Source organism: Lemur catta, chromosome X (assembly GCF_020740605.2).
Source record: "Lemur catta isolate mLemCat1 chromosome X, mLemCat1.pri, whole genome shotgun sequence".
In the NCBI taxonomy this organism is placed as follows: Eukaryota; Metazoa; Chordata; class Mammalia; order Primates; family Lemuridae; genus Lemur; species Lemur catta.
This window is the reverse complement of record NC_059155.1, coordinates 31,958,679-31,975,243: the sequence shown is the minus strand read 5'-3', so window position 1 is coordinate 31,975,243 and position 16,565 is coordinate 31,958,679. Positions and strand designations below refer to the sequence as shown.

The window sequence follows — 16,565 nt, the reverse complement described above, 5'->3', positions numbered from 1 at the left end:
GTCAAGTACACTTGGCAGTCTCTGAGTCTCTGTCACATCTTCTTCTTTTTTAACAGCCCTTTTAAAAATGTAAAAAATATTTTTAGCTTGCAGTTTACATACAACCAGGCTGCACCCAGGGCTTGGCCCTTGGCTATAGCTTCTCCACTGTTACCCTATGGAACCTATTGCATGTAATAAATTGACAAAAATCTGGAACATCTAGAATCAGGCTTCATTATATGTCCTTCTTGGGAGAATTAAGAAGACAGTACCTCAAAATCATTTTCTCTGTTTTACCGTTCGGATGGGGAACCCTGGTTGAGAAAGGTTGAATTAGATTAACAAAGTTCCAAAAACACTACTGGAAGATGGTGATAATTATGTTAAAAAAATACAGGCATTCAACAATATTTACTAGAGAGAACTTAAAAATCCAACATTTCAAGGAACTTTCCTTTTGTCCAAAGCATAAGCCAAACATCATAGCCTTACTACCTCTTAGTAGAAAGTTACTTATGCACAGTAAAAACATAATTACTCATTAATGGTCTCAGTAGAAAATTAATTACATCTAATTCAAAATTTGCTTAGAATAGGTACCTGATCCCTTCGAAATATAAATACAGGGTGTCCCAAAAGTCTCCATACAAAGGAAAAATTGTGTAAGATTTTGTAATGAATATTTTGTAAATAAAGATACATTTAGCTACAATATCCCATTTCTGCTATGTATGGTGACTTTCGGGACACCCTGTAGTGTGTGTGCGCCTTATCTTTTACAAATAATAACCTGGTCCCAACTCCTGAGCAGAATCCCCCAAACTCACAGTTTTAGAGCTTAAGGGTTACCTATGCAATTCCTTTACTTTACATTTTCAGAGAAGCATGCAGGCATTATTACACAATACAGTGGAACAGAATACACTACATCTTCATTCTAGTAGTAAGGAAGAAATGATATAGTGTCCTACCAGGAAAAAATTAAATTCGCAAGCTCTGGAACCACTGGGCCATATTAAATAAGAATAATTCTTTCACAATGAACAGATCATCTTTTCAGTTAAGGGAGTTATTAAAAAAAAAACATCAAAAGCTGTGCCTTATCTTTCAACCAAGATCACCCCTACGCTATAATTGCATGATGTACTATCATCAAAAAATACACACAAGAGTAATCAAATTAAAATATTTCTAGTTATACAGATTGACCCAGAACCCAGGCATGTGGGTGGAAAAAGGGAGCGAGCTGTCTCTTTCCTGGAACTAACTCCGAGAGGGGGTTGCAGTCCCTGGGCAGAAAACAGTGGTTTTTCTTTTCTTTTCTTTTCTTTTATTTTTTTAAGTATGAAGACATTTATACCTTCTAAACCACTGGAAAGTTAAAAGCCAATAATAGAAACAATACAATATTTAGTATCCATAGGTGTTCTTAGAAAAAAGTAATTGGACCACTACTATTTAGAACTCTTCTTTCAGCCAAAACATAAATCAAGTGGTGCTAAAAAGTCATTAGGCAAACTTATTGAAAAGTACATCTGAGATGCTACTCAGCCTTGAAATGCTCCAAAGAACTGTTTTAATCATTCCCTGAGGGAGACCTTTAATGCCAGAACCTACTGGAAAAGTAACAATGATATTAAGTCCAATTATTTGAAAGTGAGACTCCATCTCTTTAGCCTCCCCTCCCCATAAAATAGTAGTCCAAATTAGCCAAATAAAAGCCAGTGATATTCTGGCATTTTTCCTCATTAATGAAAAGTATTCATTTTGGCTACAGAGGGAAAAAAAACACCACCCCAAACGACTCCAAATATCTAGAAACAATTTATTGGCCCAATATACATGTCACCAAAATTGCACATCTTAAATAGAAAAGCAGCTGAAATAACCAACCCCACATCGTCAGTTTTTTCCCCTTATCTTTCACAAGCTTTCTGCCAACCAAAAAGACTCTTTAGACATTTTCTTGCCATAACAAATTAATTATGCAAATGTAACTTTTATCACAGAAGTCATAAGCAATAAGAAAGAAAAATGAATTACTATTACCTCCCCAATTTCCTTTTGTGTTAGCTCTTTCTCCTCTCTGCAGAAAGTAGAGAAATTTCCCATTCTAAAAAAATATAGAGAGAATTCTCAATCTTAAAAGCAAAAGATTACTTTTCCTTTTTCTTGGAAACACTGTTTTTGTCTTCTTCCAGAGTCCAACACCTTTTCCCTCACCTACATTTTCTGTTTGCTCATGAGGCAGCAGTAATCTTCTGGTATTATGAAATTCTACCTTCCCTAAGCAGGGTTTACACCGCAGCCTCCAAAAAACGATGTCTGAACCTCAGCAGATAGAAGATCCATAGCAACAGCGGTAATAGTTTTTTTTCACTTGCTATTACCAGAAATCACAGTCCAAAAAGACGACCATAGAGGTGTCACCTATGCTAAAATCTCGAAATTGATTCATTATTTAACTAGTTGAATCCCACGTTTTCATTTTACCTGCCCTTTGGGAAGCTTGTGACAGAGTAAAAAAAGATCTTTCAGTGACAGTAACCATTTTTCAGCAAGAGATAAATAGTTAAAAAAAAAAAGCAGCTCTCAGGGTACAAGATTTTGTTTGTCACGGAAACAGAATCCAATGCCTGGTCCCCTCTATTCCTTGTCATCTTAGAATCTATAGTATGAGGTACCTATAAGAATGTTATCTTTAAAATAAGAGCTTAGATAATGATGCCAAGTTTCTGTTAACTAGAAGTCATCTGTATACTGCCCACATAGCTCTGATTTTACTAACAGGTAAAAAGATTTATATTTATCAAAAGCAGTTGCTTTGATGCAATGATTCTCTGTAAGACTACTCTATGGGAAAAATTAAGCAGAGAATTGCAAAGCTTGATAAATATAATGCTATATAATGTTCAATTCTAATTCACTAAAACTGCTTAACACTGGTATTGAATTTCATTAAAAGTCATTTTTCATGATCTGTGCCCTGTAGGAAATAGATTGCTACGAGTTCAATTTCTTCAAGAATACTGAGTTTATATATCAAAGGTAAAAAGAACTAGGTAGGATAAAATGCAACATGTGTCATAATAAAAGCGCAGTATGTATAAAATCCTGATAACTCTATTATGTATTTGGACGCAGATACATATCCACATATGTTTTTACCTTCAAGTAAATGAGGTTTTAAATGAGGTAAGGAATTCTATATATTTTTCATATAATACAAATATTTAGCAAGCTCATGGATATCACAATTTTTACTGAATGCATAGATTTTATATAAATTTTACACACTTCCTTTTATACAGATTTTCTTAAAGGACATTGTGAAATAATATTTTTCTATTTCTTCAACTTAGCAACCATCCCATCTTTTATCCATTTTTATTTTGAGAATGCATTTTTCTAGTTTTCAAAAATAACTATATGTGCAATTGGTATAGTTGATTATAAACTCTATAGGCAATTGCTGAGCCTTATTTTTTTAATAGACGTAAAGTATTTTCAAATGTAAAATATACTTCATGTGCAATACACATTGCCTGTGCATATATACATCTATCCAGCTATCTCACTTTCCCCAATACAAACTTAATCTACCATCCAGAATAATGAAAAATGGGTCACAAGAGTGAGTATCCTAGAAAAGAGAGAGCTACCTAAGCAGTGTGAGGTAGAAGGTAAATGTAGCAGAATTTTTACATCCAAACATATTTTATTCCCTAAAGGAGAAACAAGTCACCTAGTGATTGTACACATTTATGCCAATGAAAATTAAACATGGCTTAAAATGTTTTTAAAGGGACATTTCCTCAAATGCTTTTGAAATTCTCATTGGTGGCAAATCTTTGATTCTGAAGGATGGATTTGTTTTTGTTCGTTCGTTTTGGGTTCATTTTAGAAATTGAAAAGTAATTTGGATCCAAGGCTGGTGAATGAGGTGGATAAATTAAGTTTGCTCACGTTGTTTGGTATTGGCAAACTCATTAAACAGGTCCTGTTTGCTTCTCTTATTTTCAGTTCTAATCCTTTCTTTGAACTAAATTCTGACCTTTCCTACATGACACCTATTGGCAAATGGTGTCAGGTAGGAAATCTGACAGGTATAAAGAATATTTTAGAGAGCAGAGAGGCCATTTAGGAAGTGGTTTGATATTACCTCAATGATCCAAAAGTAACTTCTTTTCCCTTCCAGGAATTTACAAATGTAAACACTAGTTGGCTTTGATGTATCATGATTGTGAATGGGTATTTTTTTATATAGTAGCAGCTCAGAGCTATTAAGTCCAGTTTATTTTGGGGGGTGGGGTGGCATGGGAGGATAATAATGGGAGAGGGAAAGGAATTATGCATAAAAATTAGTGAGATGTATCAAAACTGGAAAGGTCTTAAACATCCCTACCTTTGGGGGAAATATTGCCACTTACTGGCATTTAAGATACTGACATGTTATTTCACTTGAGCTGAGTTGCGTTTTTGCAACTATAAGCGTAAATATATTTTATGTTCTTAATAAGTGTTTGCATTTGAAGATGAGAGCATTTATTGAGCTGTTTGCTATAGTAAACACCTAAGCACACTAAGCATGGTAACATAATTCCACAGAAAGTTTCTATTTGTAAGAATTTGTCATCTGGCTTATCCAGACAAAAACTTAAAAAAAAATAACAAAATAAAACAATTAAATCAATAAATAAAAACTGCAGTATTACTTTACTTAACAGCACAACTGGGTCAATGATAACTATAATATGTATTAATGAGGATGGGCATTTGCTGTCTGAGTTGCAAAGCTACCTGGATCAAGGAAAACAGAAGTCATGAATGACAGTGAGAATTTGGAAGCTGTAGAACTTAACACAAAGTTGAGTTCAGCTTCTTGGAAAGATAATTGGAAGTCTTGCTATTTTCATCTCTCGCAATTTCATCTACCATCTATCTCTATGAAAACTCTCCAATCTATCTTCTCTCCTCAACAAATGTGTTACTAATTGCTTCTGCTTGGATGTACCAGCACTTCAAATTCAACATTCCTAAAAATGTACCCATTTTCTTTCAGACTCAGCCATTATCTTTGACTCCACTCTCCCATCATGTTTCCCCTCTTCCCATATTCAGTCACTAAGGTCTGTTAAAGTCTTTCTTGAGTGGTGCTCAGGGTGGTCGCCAGACCAGCAGAGCAGCTGAGAACTCATTAGAAATGCAAATTCACAAGATCCACAACAGATCTATTCAATCGGTAACCCTGGGGCTGGGCCTAGCAGTCTGTTTTCACAAGCCCTCCAGGTGGTTCTTATGCATGCTCAACTTTGACCATCACTGCCCTAAATGCCTCCAGCCATCCCCTATCTCCAATCTAGCCTGCCAACCTTCCAAAACAAACAAACAAACAAACAAACAAACAAACAAAACTGCTTCTATCATTTCACTATCTTGCTAAAAAACTCCTTGTTATGGACTGAGTAAAGAATAAATGTCTCAGTCTGGCATTCAAGGCCTTTTACAATCTGGCCCTAACATAGTTTATGCCATATGTACCTACCTCAAACCTCTTATAGAAGGAACCTCATGTGTACCCCTTTGTGCCTTTTCTGCTGCTTCACTCCTACTCTCTTTTAAGAGTCTGTTGATGGCTGTCCTGCCTAGAAGCAATGTAGTACAGTGGAAAAGTATATAGACAGTGCCTGGCATAAAGGTATTCTATAAGCCTGTGGTCCCCAACCCTGGGTACCGTAGCCTGTTAGGGAGCTCTGCCACCCCCACCATGTCTGTGGAAAAATTGTTTTCCATGCAATTTAGGAAGCAGCGGGGGGGGGGAAGGCACACAGCAGGAGGTGAGCGAGCAAAGCTTCATCTGTATTTATAGCCGCTCCCCATCCCTCACACGCATCACAGCCTGATCTCTGTCTTTTCTGCTCCCCCCCACCCCCATCTGTGGAAAAACTGTCTTCCATGAAACTTGTCCCTGGTGCCAAAAAGGTTGGGGACCACTGCTCTAAGCAATAGTTTCTTGGTCCAGTCTTCCTTGGGATGCTTCTATATCAGATTCTATCTCATTTGGGACTCATCACTATTGCTCTGCATTGTTAGATTTCTAAATGTGTAGGGGTCTAGTCACTCCAGTTAGAGTATAAACTTCACGAAGTCAGGGACTCTCTTAAACTTTCTGTGTCTCAAAGATAGGCATCAACCACTATGTATAGGTACAAAGTAGGCCTTCCAAACTTTGCTGCTAATGGTTTTCTAACTTAAATCAGACCCAGTTGTTTCACAAAAACTAAGTGTGTAAAAACATGAAACCTGGGTCACCACTGTCCAACTTGGGAAAATCTAATATATTACCATTTACTGACAAGCACATAAGGAGGCTCAGAGCTAAGTTCAAACAAAGGATTTGAACTAAAACTAGAGAAGCAAACAGGACCCTAATTAATGAGTTTGCTAAGTGTTCTTCCCACGGGGTCAGTAGCACTTAAAAAGCATAATTTGAAATATGCTTCTTTCCCTGAGGCTGCCAGACACACTGACTATAGTCTTTTTAACCACAAAAGGTCAAAGTTCTATTTTCTATCACCATACTTAGTAGCATGTGTGCATGCTTTGCTGATTGGTTTCTTTTGTGTTTCTGCTTGAAGTTAAGGCAGGCAGCAGGAAATTGAGACCAGGGAGTTTAGCAACTTTCCCAGCAGCAGTAAGGATGAGGCAGAGGCTTTGGGAAGAAATTCTGACTTTATGGTTCCCATTGGCCCAGCTCCCCCAAATTTCATTGCACTAATAACAACTTATGCCCCACCTGATTATCTATGTTGCCCATCCCTCCCCCATCACCCACTGCTCCGTTATTTATACTATAGTGCATTCAAGCAGTTAAGCCTAGCTTAATATAACATACTGTAAAGTGATATGTCCCAAAGCCAGTGGTTTAATGGAAAGCTGGGGGAGGGGAGGAGGGTTAAAAAGGCACTAACAGAGCAACTCAAAAATGCATTTTCAAAGAAAAATCTGGATGCTTCTAGATGTCCTTGAAGTATTTCCTCCACCTGCCAAAAATTCACTCCTAGGATTGTGTTACCAGGCACTATTGAAACCTGGTAGAGTAATTCACTAGTATGCTTAGAAATTTCCTAACACATCTAATGTGGTATGTATTTCAAATCCAGTAAAACTTCATTAAGTTGATACTGGGAAGCTGTTTCTATAATTCAAAGCAACTGTTATTTTTGGCTAGACACCCTATTGTTCTGCAATAAACAAATTGAAAAAAAAAAACAATGATGGTTGATTTGAACTCAACTTGTTTCGGTCCTTCGTATTTTAAATTAATAGGGTTTTACAGATTTCTTGAAAGGGGAAGAGGGAAATAAAAAAAAATACCACTAGCAACACACAATCTCTGTTATAAGGATCACAAAGAAAGGTTGAACGGCTTTTCTGTAAACATTTTTCTTGAGAAAAATATAAAAACACGATGCCTTGGATTTCCTCAACTGCACATTTTTGAAGTTACTTAACCAAAAAAAGGTAGGGGAGAAGTGGACACTTGAAAAAAGATAATTAGAATATTTTCAACTCTTTCATTTAAGCTATCTATAATTTTGTTTACTCTGGGGCCCAGGAAGTATGAACCACAATTTTATTCTAATTTTGCCAGACTATCCAAAGTTATGCCATAATAATGCTTAATCTGATATTTTAGGACAGGAATTATTCTAATACATGATCCTGTGATATATAAAGGAAAAAGAAATACCAGTAGGCCACTGAGGAGAATGCTGGAACCAGTTCAGAAAACGCTGAGGGGGAATTCTTAAGAGCATTCTGTAGCTCTGTCCCCAGTAAGGTATATGCAGGTGAGGAGTGGTGGGGAGAGGCAGGCAGGAATAGTGGAGAAAGACAGGACAGGTAATTTGCCTGATTCATATGGGGTTTGGGGGAGGGGGGACAACAAAGAGGATCATGGGTAGAGTTGGCCAGCAATGTGCTCTTAGCTTTATTTTAAAATCCAAATTTGAAGGCATTTTCCTATAGAATCACTCTATTTTATAGCATTTTTGAGAAGAATTAGTTAATATCTGTAATATATATTTGATTTCTATGAACATTAATTCAAAGATGTGGTCCATACCATATAGCACTGTAGTCTAAAATGGCAGATGAACAAGTGAGAAATGTACATAGATGAGGTCAAAAATGGATAAAGAAAATGTGGTATATATACACAATGGAATGCCATTCAGCCATAAAAAGAGAATGAAATTCTTGTCATTTGTGGCAACATGGATGAGCCTGGAGGACATTGTGTTAAGTGAAATAAGTCAGACACAGAAAGATAAATATTGCATGTTCTCATATGTGGGAACTAAAAAAAATGTGAGCTCATGGAGGTAGAGAGTAGAATGGCGGGTATTAAAGGCTGGGAAGGGAAGGGAAGGGAAGGGGAAGATCGAGAGAGGCTGGTTAACAGATATAAACTTTCAGCTACATAGGAAGAATGAGTTCTGTTTTGCAGCATTATCGGGTGAATGTGATTAACTATAATTTATTATATATTTTCAAAAAGAAAAGAGGATTTTGAATATTCACAGCACAAATAAATGATAAATATTTGAGGTAACGGATATACTAATTACCTTGATTTGATCATTACACATTGTATACATGTATTGAAATATCATTCTGTATCCCATAAATACATGCAATTATTATGTGTCAAGTAAAAATAAAAGGAAAAGGATAGAGTCAAAGTTTTAGTTGTGTGTACTTTATTGACTTTGTTCTTTTTAAAGTGAGTTACCTCATGCCATTCCTGCAGAGATACTGTTTTATATGTACCTGTGCTGGATATTCTTTGAGTCTTAATTATGAGAAATGAGTTTGTTGCATCATACCTAATAACAGTGGGGGTCTTTTGTTCTCCTAACTCCATTTTTCTAGCAACAGATATAATCAGTAAAACCACCAGTCTTTCAAAAGACACAACTCAAAGACTATTATCAAGATGTCTAAAGTTCTACTATTAGATTTCCATTTCTTTAAGGCATTATTCCCTATAAAATGTGAACACCCACAGAAGAGGACACACACCAAGCTATTAATCAAAAACATCTTAATAAGAATGAAATTATCAGATTCTTTCTAATGTGACAGCTGGGACAGGGAAGTAAAAAATGTTTTTTATTTATTTGTTTTGGAAGAGGAAGAGGACAGAGGGAAGTGACAAGAGGTAAGTAGGTCCTAATCACCAGGGAGAGAACCCTGAAGAGCCATGGAAACTACAACTAGAAGAAACGAAGAGATGAGAGGAAGGGGAGGAGGGAAGGCTATTTCTCCCAAAGACACAATTTCTCTGAAATCAGCCCTGGTTATTAGAAGAGCAATGAGGCTCATTTTTCTATCAAAGGTCTTGGAAGGCAAAGGAATGAGAGCTTCAGTATGTGGACAGTTGATGTGTAAGTATATTTTGCTAGACATGTTACATATAATGCATTAAAATCATTTTAATAAGTATAGAAAATCTACAGTGTACACACATAAATGAGCCTTCATTATCCACAAAATTTAATTATACAACATATTTAAAGAAAAAGTCAGAATTTTTAAAAGTTAGAAAATTCCAGTCTGTAGTATGCTCAGTAGCCAACACTTTCACATATAATTAATATCTAATGGTGTAAAGAAAAGTAAAATACATGGTCCTTGCCTTCAAGAAATTTACAACCTAGTTTAAGAGACAAGTATAACATACATAATTAGAGAAAATCTAAGGCAGTATATAAATCAAGGACTGGACTGTCTACCACTGACAATAGATATAATAAGTGCTTAGAAATAGAAGAGATTTCTGTAGCCTGGAACACTGACAGAAAGTTCACGGAGAAGGTAAGATGGAGATCTTGAAAATCAGGTAGAATTTAACCAATCAGTGATTATTGCATTGTAACTGGCATGGTACAGGAAAAGGGATTTCTTGTTAGGAAGTAGTGAAACTAAGTTTAGATCTATAGAGAGAAGCCAGGTAACAAAAGTACAGAAAGCTGAGCAGAGGGATGTGGGTCTGATGGGGATGGGGATGGGGTGGGGGTGATGATTGGCTTTCAAAAGAAAAATGTGGGTTATCAAGCAGAAGAGAGATGAGATATAATGACAGTGTTTTCATGTGATTAGCCTAGCATTGTTTTGCAGGATGAACTGCCCATATACATCGTAACACCTTAAAAGGTGTTTATTTTGAAAGGTGTGTATTTTTAAAGGAATATATTTTGAAGGAGCTTAAAATATACTCCACAGATGACAGTTAATTCATCCTAATAACCTCTCATTGAGGCAAAGGAAATACAGCTTTTATTATTCCTCATTTTGTGGATGATTTGTGCAAGGTCACTGAATAAATGAAAAGCAGAATTTAAAAATACAGTATCACAATGTTTAATGGTTCCTAAGTACCAGCTAAATTATATTCTCTCATTTTCTATGACTCAAGCAAGGGAAGTACATGATGGACTTTTGTACTCAAGTGCCATTTCTAGAATCTGATTACTGTTCAAGGCACATGTCCTACCATGCCCAATTCCTGTTTACTCTCCCTAGAGCCCCCAGACCCCCAGCTTCAAACCTTCCAACTACCCCCACCTCTCTCAGCTAATAGTTGGCTTTTATTATTTGGTTCCAGCTGGTCTCCTGCCATTATCATTAGCATATGCAACACCTCTGCATCAACCATTCAACAAGAAGGAGACAATGGTTTGGGTTCATCAATGCAAGGCAATGTTTCCACTTCAAATTGCAAATCTGATTAGTCCCTTAGGAAGGCATAAGGTGGGTAAGAACTCCACATACTGAACTCTGGTACCAAATGGAATTCTTTCCCCAATTTAGGTTTCCTGATGACAATTAAATAAAGCATTCTCCCCCACCCCCCCCAACTACCTCTCTATCTTGATACATTTTCTTATCCTTCATGCATCTTAAAGCCACCCTTCCTCTTCTTACAACCTATCTCATGAGGGCCATCATTTCCACATATTCTCTCCAGCATTATGAACCTCTCTCCTTGGTGGCTCCAGTCCTTCCTTTTCAAGTAAGGGCTTGGCATATAGTAGATGCTCAGTAAATGTCTGATGAATGCCTAAAGCTCCAGTTCTACATATTCAACTACTTATTAGATATTTTTACTTTGTCATCCCATTGTTACCTCAAAATTCACAAGTCTAGAACAGAAATCATTAACTTCCTACCATATATGGCTCTTCCCCATCACATTCCAGTTCTTTCAGATGTACCATAATTCTCCCCATTCCTCATATTCAATAACACAAAGACTTTGACTTCTCCCTCTGTATCTAATTATTAAGTCTAGTCATTAATTTTTTTCTTCATAGTACTAGGCATATGGAAGGCAATCTGTCAATGGAAGGTCTATTTTGTCTGTAGAGCTATGATTATCCCAACTGAAACAGCCTCCATAGATCAAACTGCCTTAAGTCTCTCAACTCTCCATTTCATCCATTTATCCAATCTTGGTATTTCTCTTCCTCTATATACAACTTTTTTCATTGAGTATCCCTTACTCAAAAGTGTTTAATGACTAGTTCAAAGGCTAAAATCCTTCCCTAGCATTTAAGGACCACCATGATCTGGACCCAATCCAGTTTTCCAATCTTATCTCTTATTATTTTTCCAGTGGAATTCTTCATTACAACCCAAGTGACTTTATCCCACTCTCAAAGATGAGTATGTGTGTGCACGTGCACTCACATATGCAGTGTACCCTTCCCTATCTATATTATATACAGATGCTCCTTGACTTATGATGGGGTTATGCCCTAATAAACCCATCATAAGTTGAAAATATTGTAAGTTGAAATTGTATTTAATACAGTATACCTCACCTACCAAACATCGTGGCTTAGCCAAGCCTACCTTAAACATGCTCAGAACACTTACAGAAGCCTACAATTAGGCAAATCATCTCTAACACAATGCCCACTTTATAATAAAGTATTGAATATCTCATGCAATTTATTGAATACTGCACTGAAAGTCACAAACAGAATGGTTGTATGGGTACCATCATAAAGTCAAAAAATTCAGACTTGGGAACCACCTGTATACCTTCGCTCAGATATTTCCCCCCCCCCGCTTAGAAATGCCCTCGCCAATATGGATCCTAACAAGACTTTGTGGTCAGCTTACCATCTAGAAGCCTTCAACTCTTTCAGTCAGAAACTTCTATTATAGTAAGTTCACAGACTTTGCATTGTTTGATATTTCATGTGCTAGTTTTAACAACACAACAAGATTTTAAGCTCTTTAAGGACAGATCATGTAGTATACTTCTGTATCCTTCCCAGAACCCAGCAACTAGGTTCACCAATGCCAGGTGATGTTTTCTACCCCTTAGATAAAGGTCTTCAATCAAGTGTTCATTAATCCTTAAACCTCATTTCCACTTCACATCTCAAATAACAACTATATTTAAACTATACCATCTTGGTCATGTTTAAAGATACATGTATACTAACATTAAAACTCTTTAGCAGAAATTTTAAAAATTCTTTAATGAGAAGTATAGCATAAAGCATGCCATATAATAATATTTAGTACTACAATTCAACATTAAACTATTCTACCACCTATATTTTATGAAATATTTAACAATTTAGAATATTTGTCTTCATAAATACTAATGTAGGTTCTAAGGAGGAAATATCTTTTTTTTTATTATTCTTATTTCAGCATATTGTGGGGGTACAAAAGTTTAGGTTATGTATATTGCCCATGCCCCCCCACCCCACTCCCCGAGTCAGAGGGAAATATCTTAAACTTAAGTATAATTTATAACTGGAAACTTCAAAGAAAAAACAGGTTTTAATCATCAAAGAGTAAATATTTGAGTGGAAAGAAACAGGTTTATTGGTTTACTTTTTTTTAAAGCTGCACTTTAACTATTTTTCAAGTGTTCGGCTCCTGGTATGGAAAATTCCTTTAGTTACACACTAAAGAAGTAAGCACAAACTAAGTACAAAAAACTTCATACCTTCAACATTTGATGTAATATGGCAAAAATGTTCATTACCATAATATTAAGAAATATCAACAATACAAGTTTGAACAACTAATTCATAAGGAAGAGTTTAAACTGGACCGAATCCTGGGTTTTCTTTCTTCACTCCAAGTTTCTTTTCTATTTTAAACTAGTGGCAACAGAAATTTCTTTGTTTGAAAGTCAGGAATGTTGGAAGTCTTAAGTGATAGAACAGGTAACTCGTCTTCTACTTCACTTCTCTCCTCAGAGGGAGAAAAACATTGTGGATAAAGTAATTTTGTTTTTATTTCTGGAAAAATAATTTTTTCCATCAATCTTCATAATTCTCTAAAACAAACTGTTAAAAAGTTATAGGCCAGTCGACCACTTCACCCTGATTTGTGGAAATACTATACATTAATTTCAAGAACATGTGGCTAACTCAAGTTTTCTTACTACTCTGAAGGTCTAAAAGTTGCTCCTAACCCTTTAACAAAACTCAAGGAGAATTTTAGAAGTTCATATTTCTGCATGTCATATGCAATATTGTTGCACAAAATAGTAAAAGTAATCTAGGCTTAAGAATCACACTGCATGCCATCAAACTTATTTAAAGTATTGTACAATTTCAACTATGCAAAAACCTTTCTGTTTCACAAAGTGCTTAAGAACCCTATCTAGAAAGCAAATGGAAATTAGAAGAATTTACCATTTCATTAAAATGGGGAGAATGACAAACAAATCCTCCTCTCTTCTTTGCTAACATTGAGATGTTTGCTCTACCCAAATTAGGTTGGACAAAGTAATCACAACACTTGGAGGGCATAAAGTGAAAGGCAGAATTTGTAATTTAAAATATGTGATTCACATTCTAATCCACCTTCATTAAGATTTAAAAATTCAACAGATAGGCAAACTCAGATAATCAAAGCAGGGAGCAATAAGAAATACTGAGCGGCAAGCAGTTACTTAATCATATAAATCAAATAAAGTCAAGACAACTGAAATAAAGCCCAGAAACCATTTTCTCCTCAGCACACAGAGTTCCCCAGAATCACAAACTTGATGAACGGGAGGCACACAGCTGCTGACGCACGCAGCACGCACGCAGGCGCGCGCACACAATAGAGAGAGCAGCATGGAGACCCTCAGAGACAAACTTTACATGTGTAACGTTCTACTCTCCACATAATGGAAAGGAGCGCACGGTGGGAAAACGTCACACTTTCTTCCAGATCACATAGAGCAAAACTGTACTTAATATTGCAAACTGCTAATTCTCTTGACACAATTAAAGGCGGAACTGAATGAATGGGGTGTGGGGCAGGGTAGTTGGGGAAAAGAGAGGGAGGGAAGGAGGAGGGGAGATGGCCTGAGAGGAAGAAAGTTTGAGACATTTTGCAAAGCTTGAATGGATTAACCTTTAAAACAGCCCTACTATTTCCTTTCTCTCCCTTTCCCTCTCCCTCTCTCTCTCTCTTAAGGATACACTGACTTCCTGGGACTCAACCCAGACTTGCCCTGAATGCAGCGGAAAGGTCTGGTGTTTAGGACACACGAAAAGTCCTAGGTTAAATTTATGTCCTCCACAAATGGCCTCTTTTGGGAAAAGAATTGTAAAAATCACTTTTGTGACCATCCATAAAATGAGACCAGCTGCTAAAAAAAGTGACAGAAAAAAAAGATGAATTCCATGCATCAATAAGTAAATTGAGGCCCCAATCCACAGGACTTTGATTTCTACTAGAAACATAAAGCTATTTACTATTCTAAACATTTTTTCTGGACTTGAAAAAAGTTTGCTTTCACATTTTTAGAAGATCATGAGGGACTGAGGCTTTAGTGTTTTTAGCCTTTGACCTATTCATAAATGGGTTGTTTAAACTATCTAGCAAAGAGAAAAAAAATGAATGCTTTAAAAAGTTAGATTTGGATAACATGTAACAGCCTAAAATGCACCTATTTAAAAACATAATATAAAAAGTCTCCCCACATAGCTTTTCTGTAATAAAATGAAAATATAATGGAGGCAGGGGTAAGTTGGGCTGGGCAGACCTAGTTAAGAAGTTAGGTGCCATGCAGTAGTCCCTTTTCCGGGACAAAAAGCTTCCTTTAACCACATGTAACAGTCATTTTGTGGGAAAGGCGGGGAAGGGGGCTGGGAAGTCATCACCTCGGCAACTCTGAATAGGACCCTGCGTTTCTCACGCCACGCTATGGGTTGGGCCAGGTGGGGGAGCGAGACACAACTTTGCCCTTAAGCAGCAGCAGCGAAAGGGAGAAAGAAGTCACCTAGCTCTTCTCTTCGCGCTACGCACACAGGAAGAGCCCAGTTCAACGCCGCCGCCACCACCGCCACCCCTTTTCGTGCCCCGCCCCAACTTGTGTGTGTCTTTGGTGGGGGAGGGCACCACTTGCGTTTTACCCCACAAATTCCAAGACACTTCCATCTCTCCCAAGTTAAGTTCCCCCACCCCCAATCGCCAACTGTACCACACTCAGCAGACGCAGGTGTCTCTGGTTCTGGCCTATTTTTACACCCCCCACCCCCGCAATCCCCACCTAGTTGCGCGCCCCAGTCCCTCCCTGCCTTCCCAGCACAGAGCACCACCTAGCCTAGACGCCAGGAAACACCTCGAGCCTTACTCCCGGGTCACCTGGCCAGAGCGCCCAGCCCTGCCTTCAAGGGAGCCCAGGGGCCGCCTCTCGTCGCCAGTGCCCAGCGCGGAGCGCGCACCGGGCTCCCTGGCAGTCACGTGGGTGGCGGGGGAGGCCTGGGCTTCCTCACCTGCATCCCGGGAACTTGGACGGCCACCGGTGAGTGGGCCATGAAGGCGACTGCTGCTCCGCACTGCTTCTGCGGCGGTGGCGCCTTGGGTTCGGACTGGCTCCTCCTCCGGGGGTAGCTCGGCGGCCCTCCCAGGCTTTTCGATCGGGGCCTGGAAGAACACACAGAAGTGGGGTTACAGGGCTGGTGGCACGTAGCCCGGGGCTGGGAGGTGGGCTGTTCGCGGTGCGGCTCCCTAGGACTCAGTCTACCTTTCTGGCGCCCGCCCGCCGCTGTGGCCGCCGCCTCCGCTGCTGCTCCTCTTCCTGAATGCCGGGCGCTGTGTGTGGCAGTGGCTGGGACCTGGGCTCGAGTGATGCCGCTCCTCTGCGCCTCGCCGCTTTAGGAAGAGGAGGTGGAGGCGCCCCAGCCACCCGCCTGCTCGCCGGGCCGGGGAGGCGGTTGGGGGCGGTTCCGCCGTTGGCCCTGCCCCCGCCCCGCAGCCGGGCGGTGTCGGGGGAACTAAGGCTCCAGGCAGCAAAGGGGTTTGGCTGGGGTTGCTGGAGCCTGAGAAGGGGGAGACTTTGCCGTCGCGCGGAGAGGAGAACCCGGGGACTAGGAGATCTGGAACACGGCTGGGCCTGGAGAGAGAAAGGAAGAGTTTGGGAGACCCTGAGGGTATGAGGGCGTCCCAGACGCGGCCACGTTGCAGGCAGGCATGCGAGGCTGGGGCACATGCAGCCTTGGAAACGTCTTGAGTTGAAACTTGGGAAGTGTTGGAAGTTTTTC

General features: G+C 38.8%; 1 protein-coding gene across 1 annotated transcript in view; it reads right to left on the bottom strand.

The window, feature by feature from the left end:
* The window catches only part of STK26 (serine/threonine kinase 26), a 54,979-nt gene extending 38,745 nt beyond the window's left edge, over window positions 1–16,234 (bottom strand). The window contains exons 1-2 of the mRNA XM_045538899.1: window positions 16,049–16,234; window positions 15,798–15,948 (exon numbers count right to left, since the gene is read on the bottom strand). Coding sequence (XP_045394855.1) covers window positions 15,798–15,839 — 42 coding nt within the window. The 5' untranslated portion in view covers window positions 15,840–15,948; window positions 16,049–16,234. The remainder of the gene's footprint in view (window positions 1–15,797; window positions 15,949–16,048) is intronic.
* Window positions 16,235–16,565: the final 331 nt, after the last annotated feature.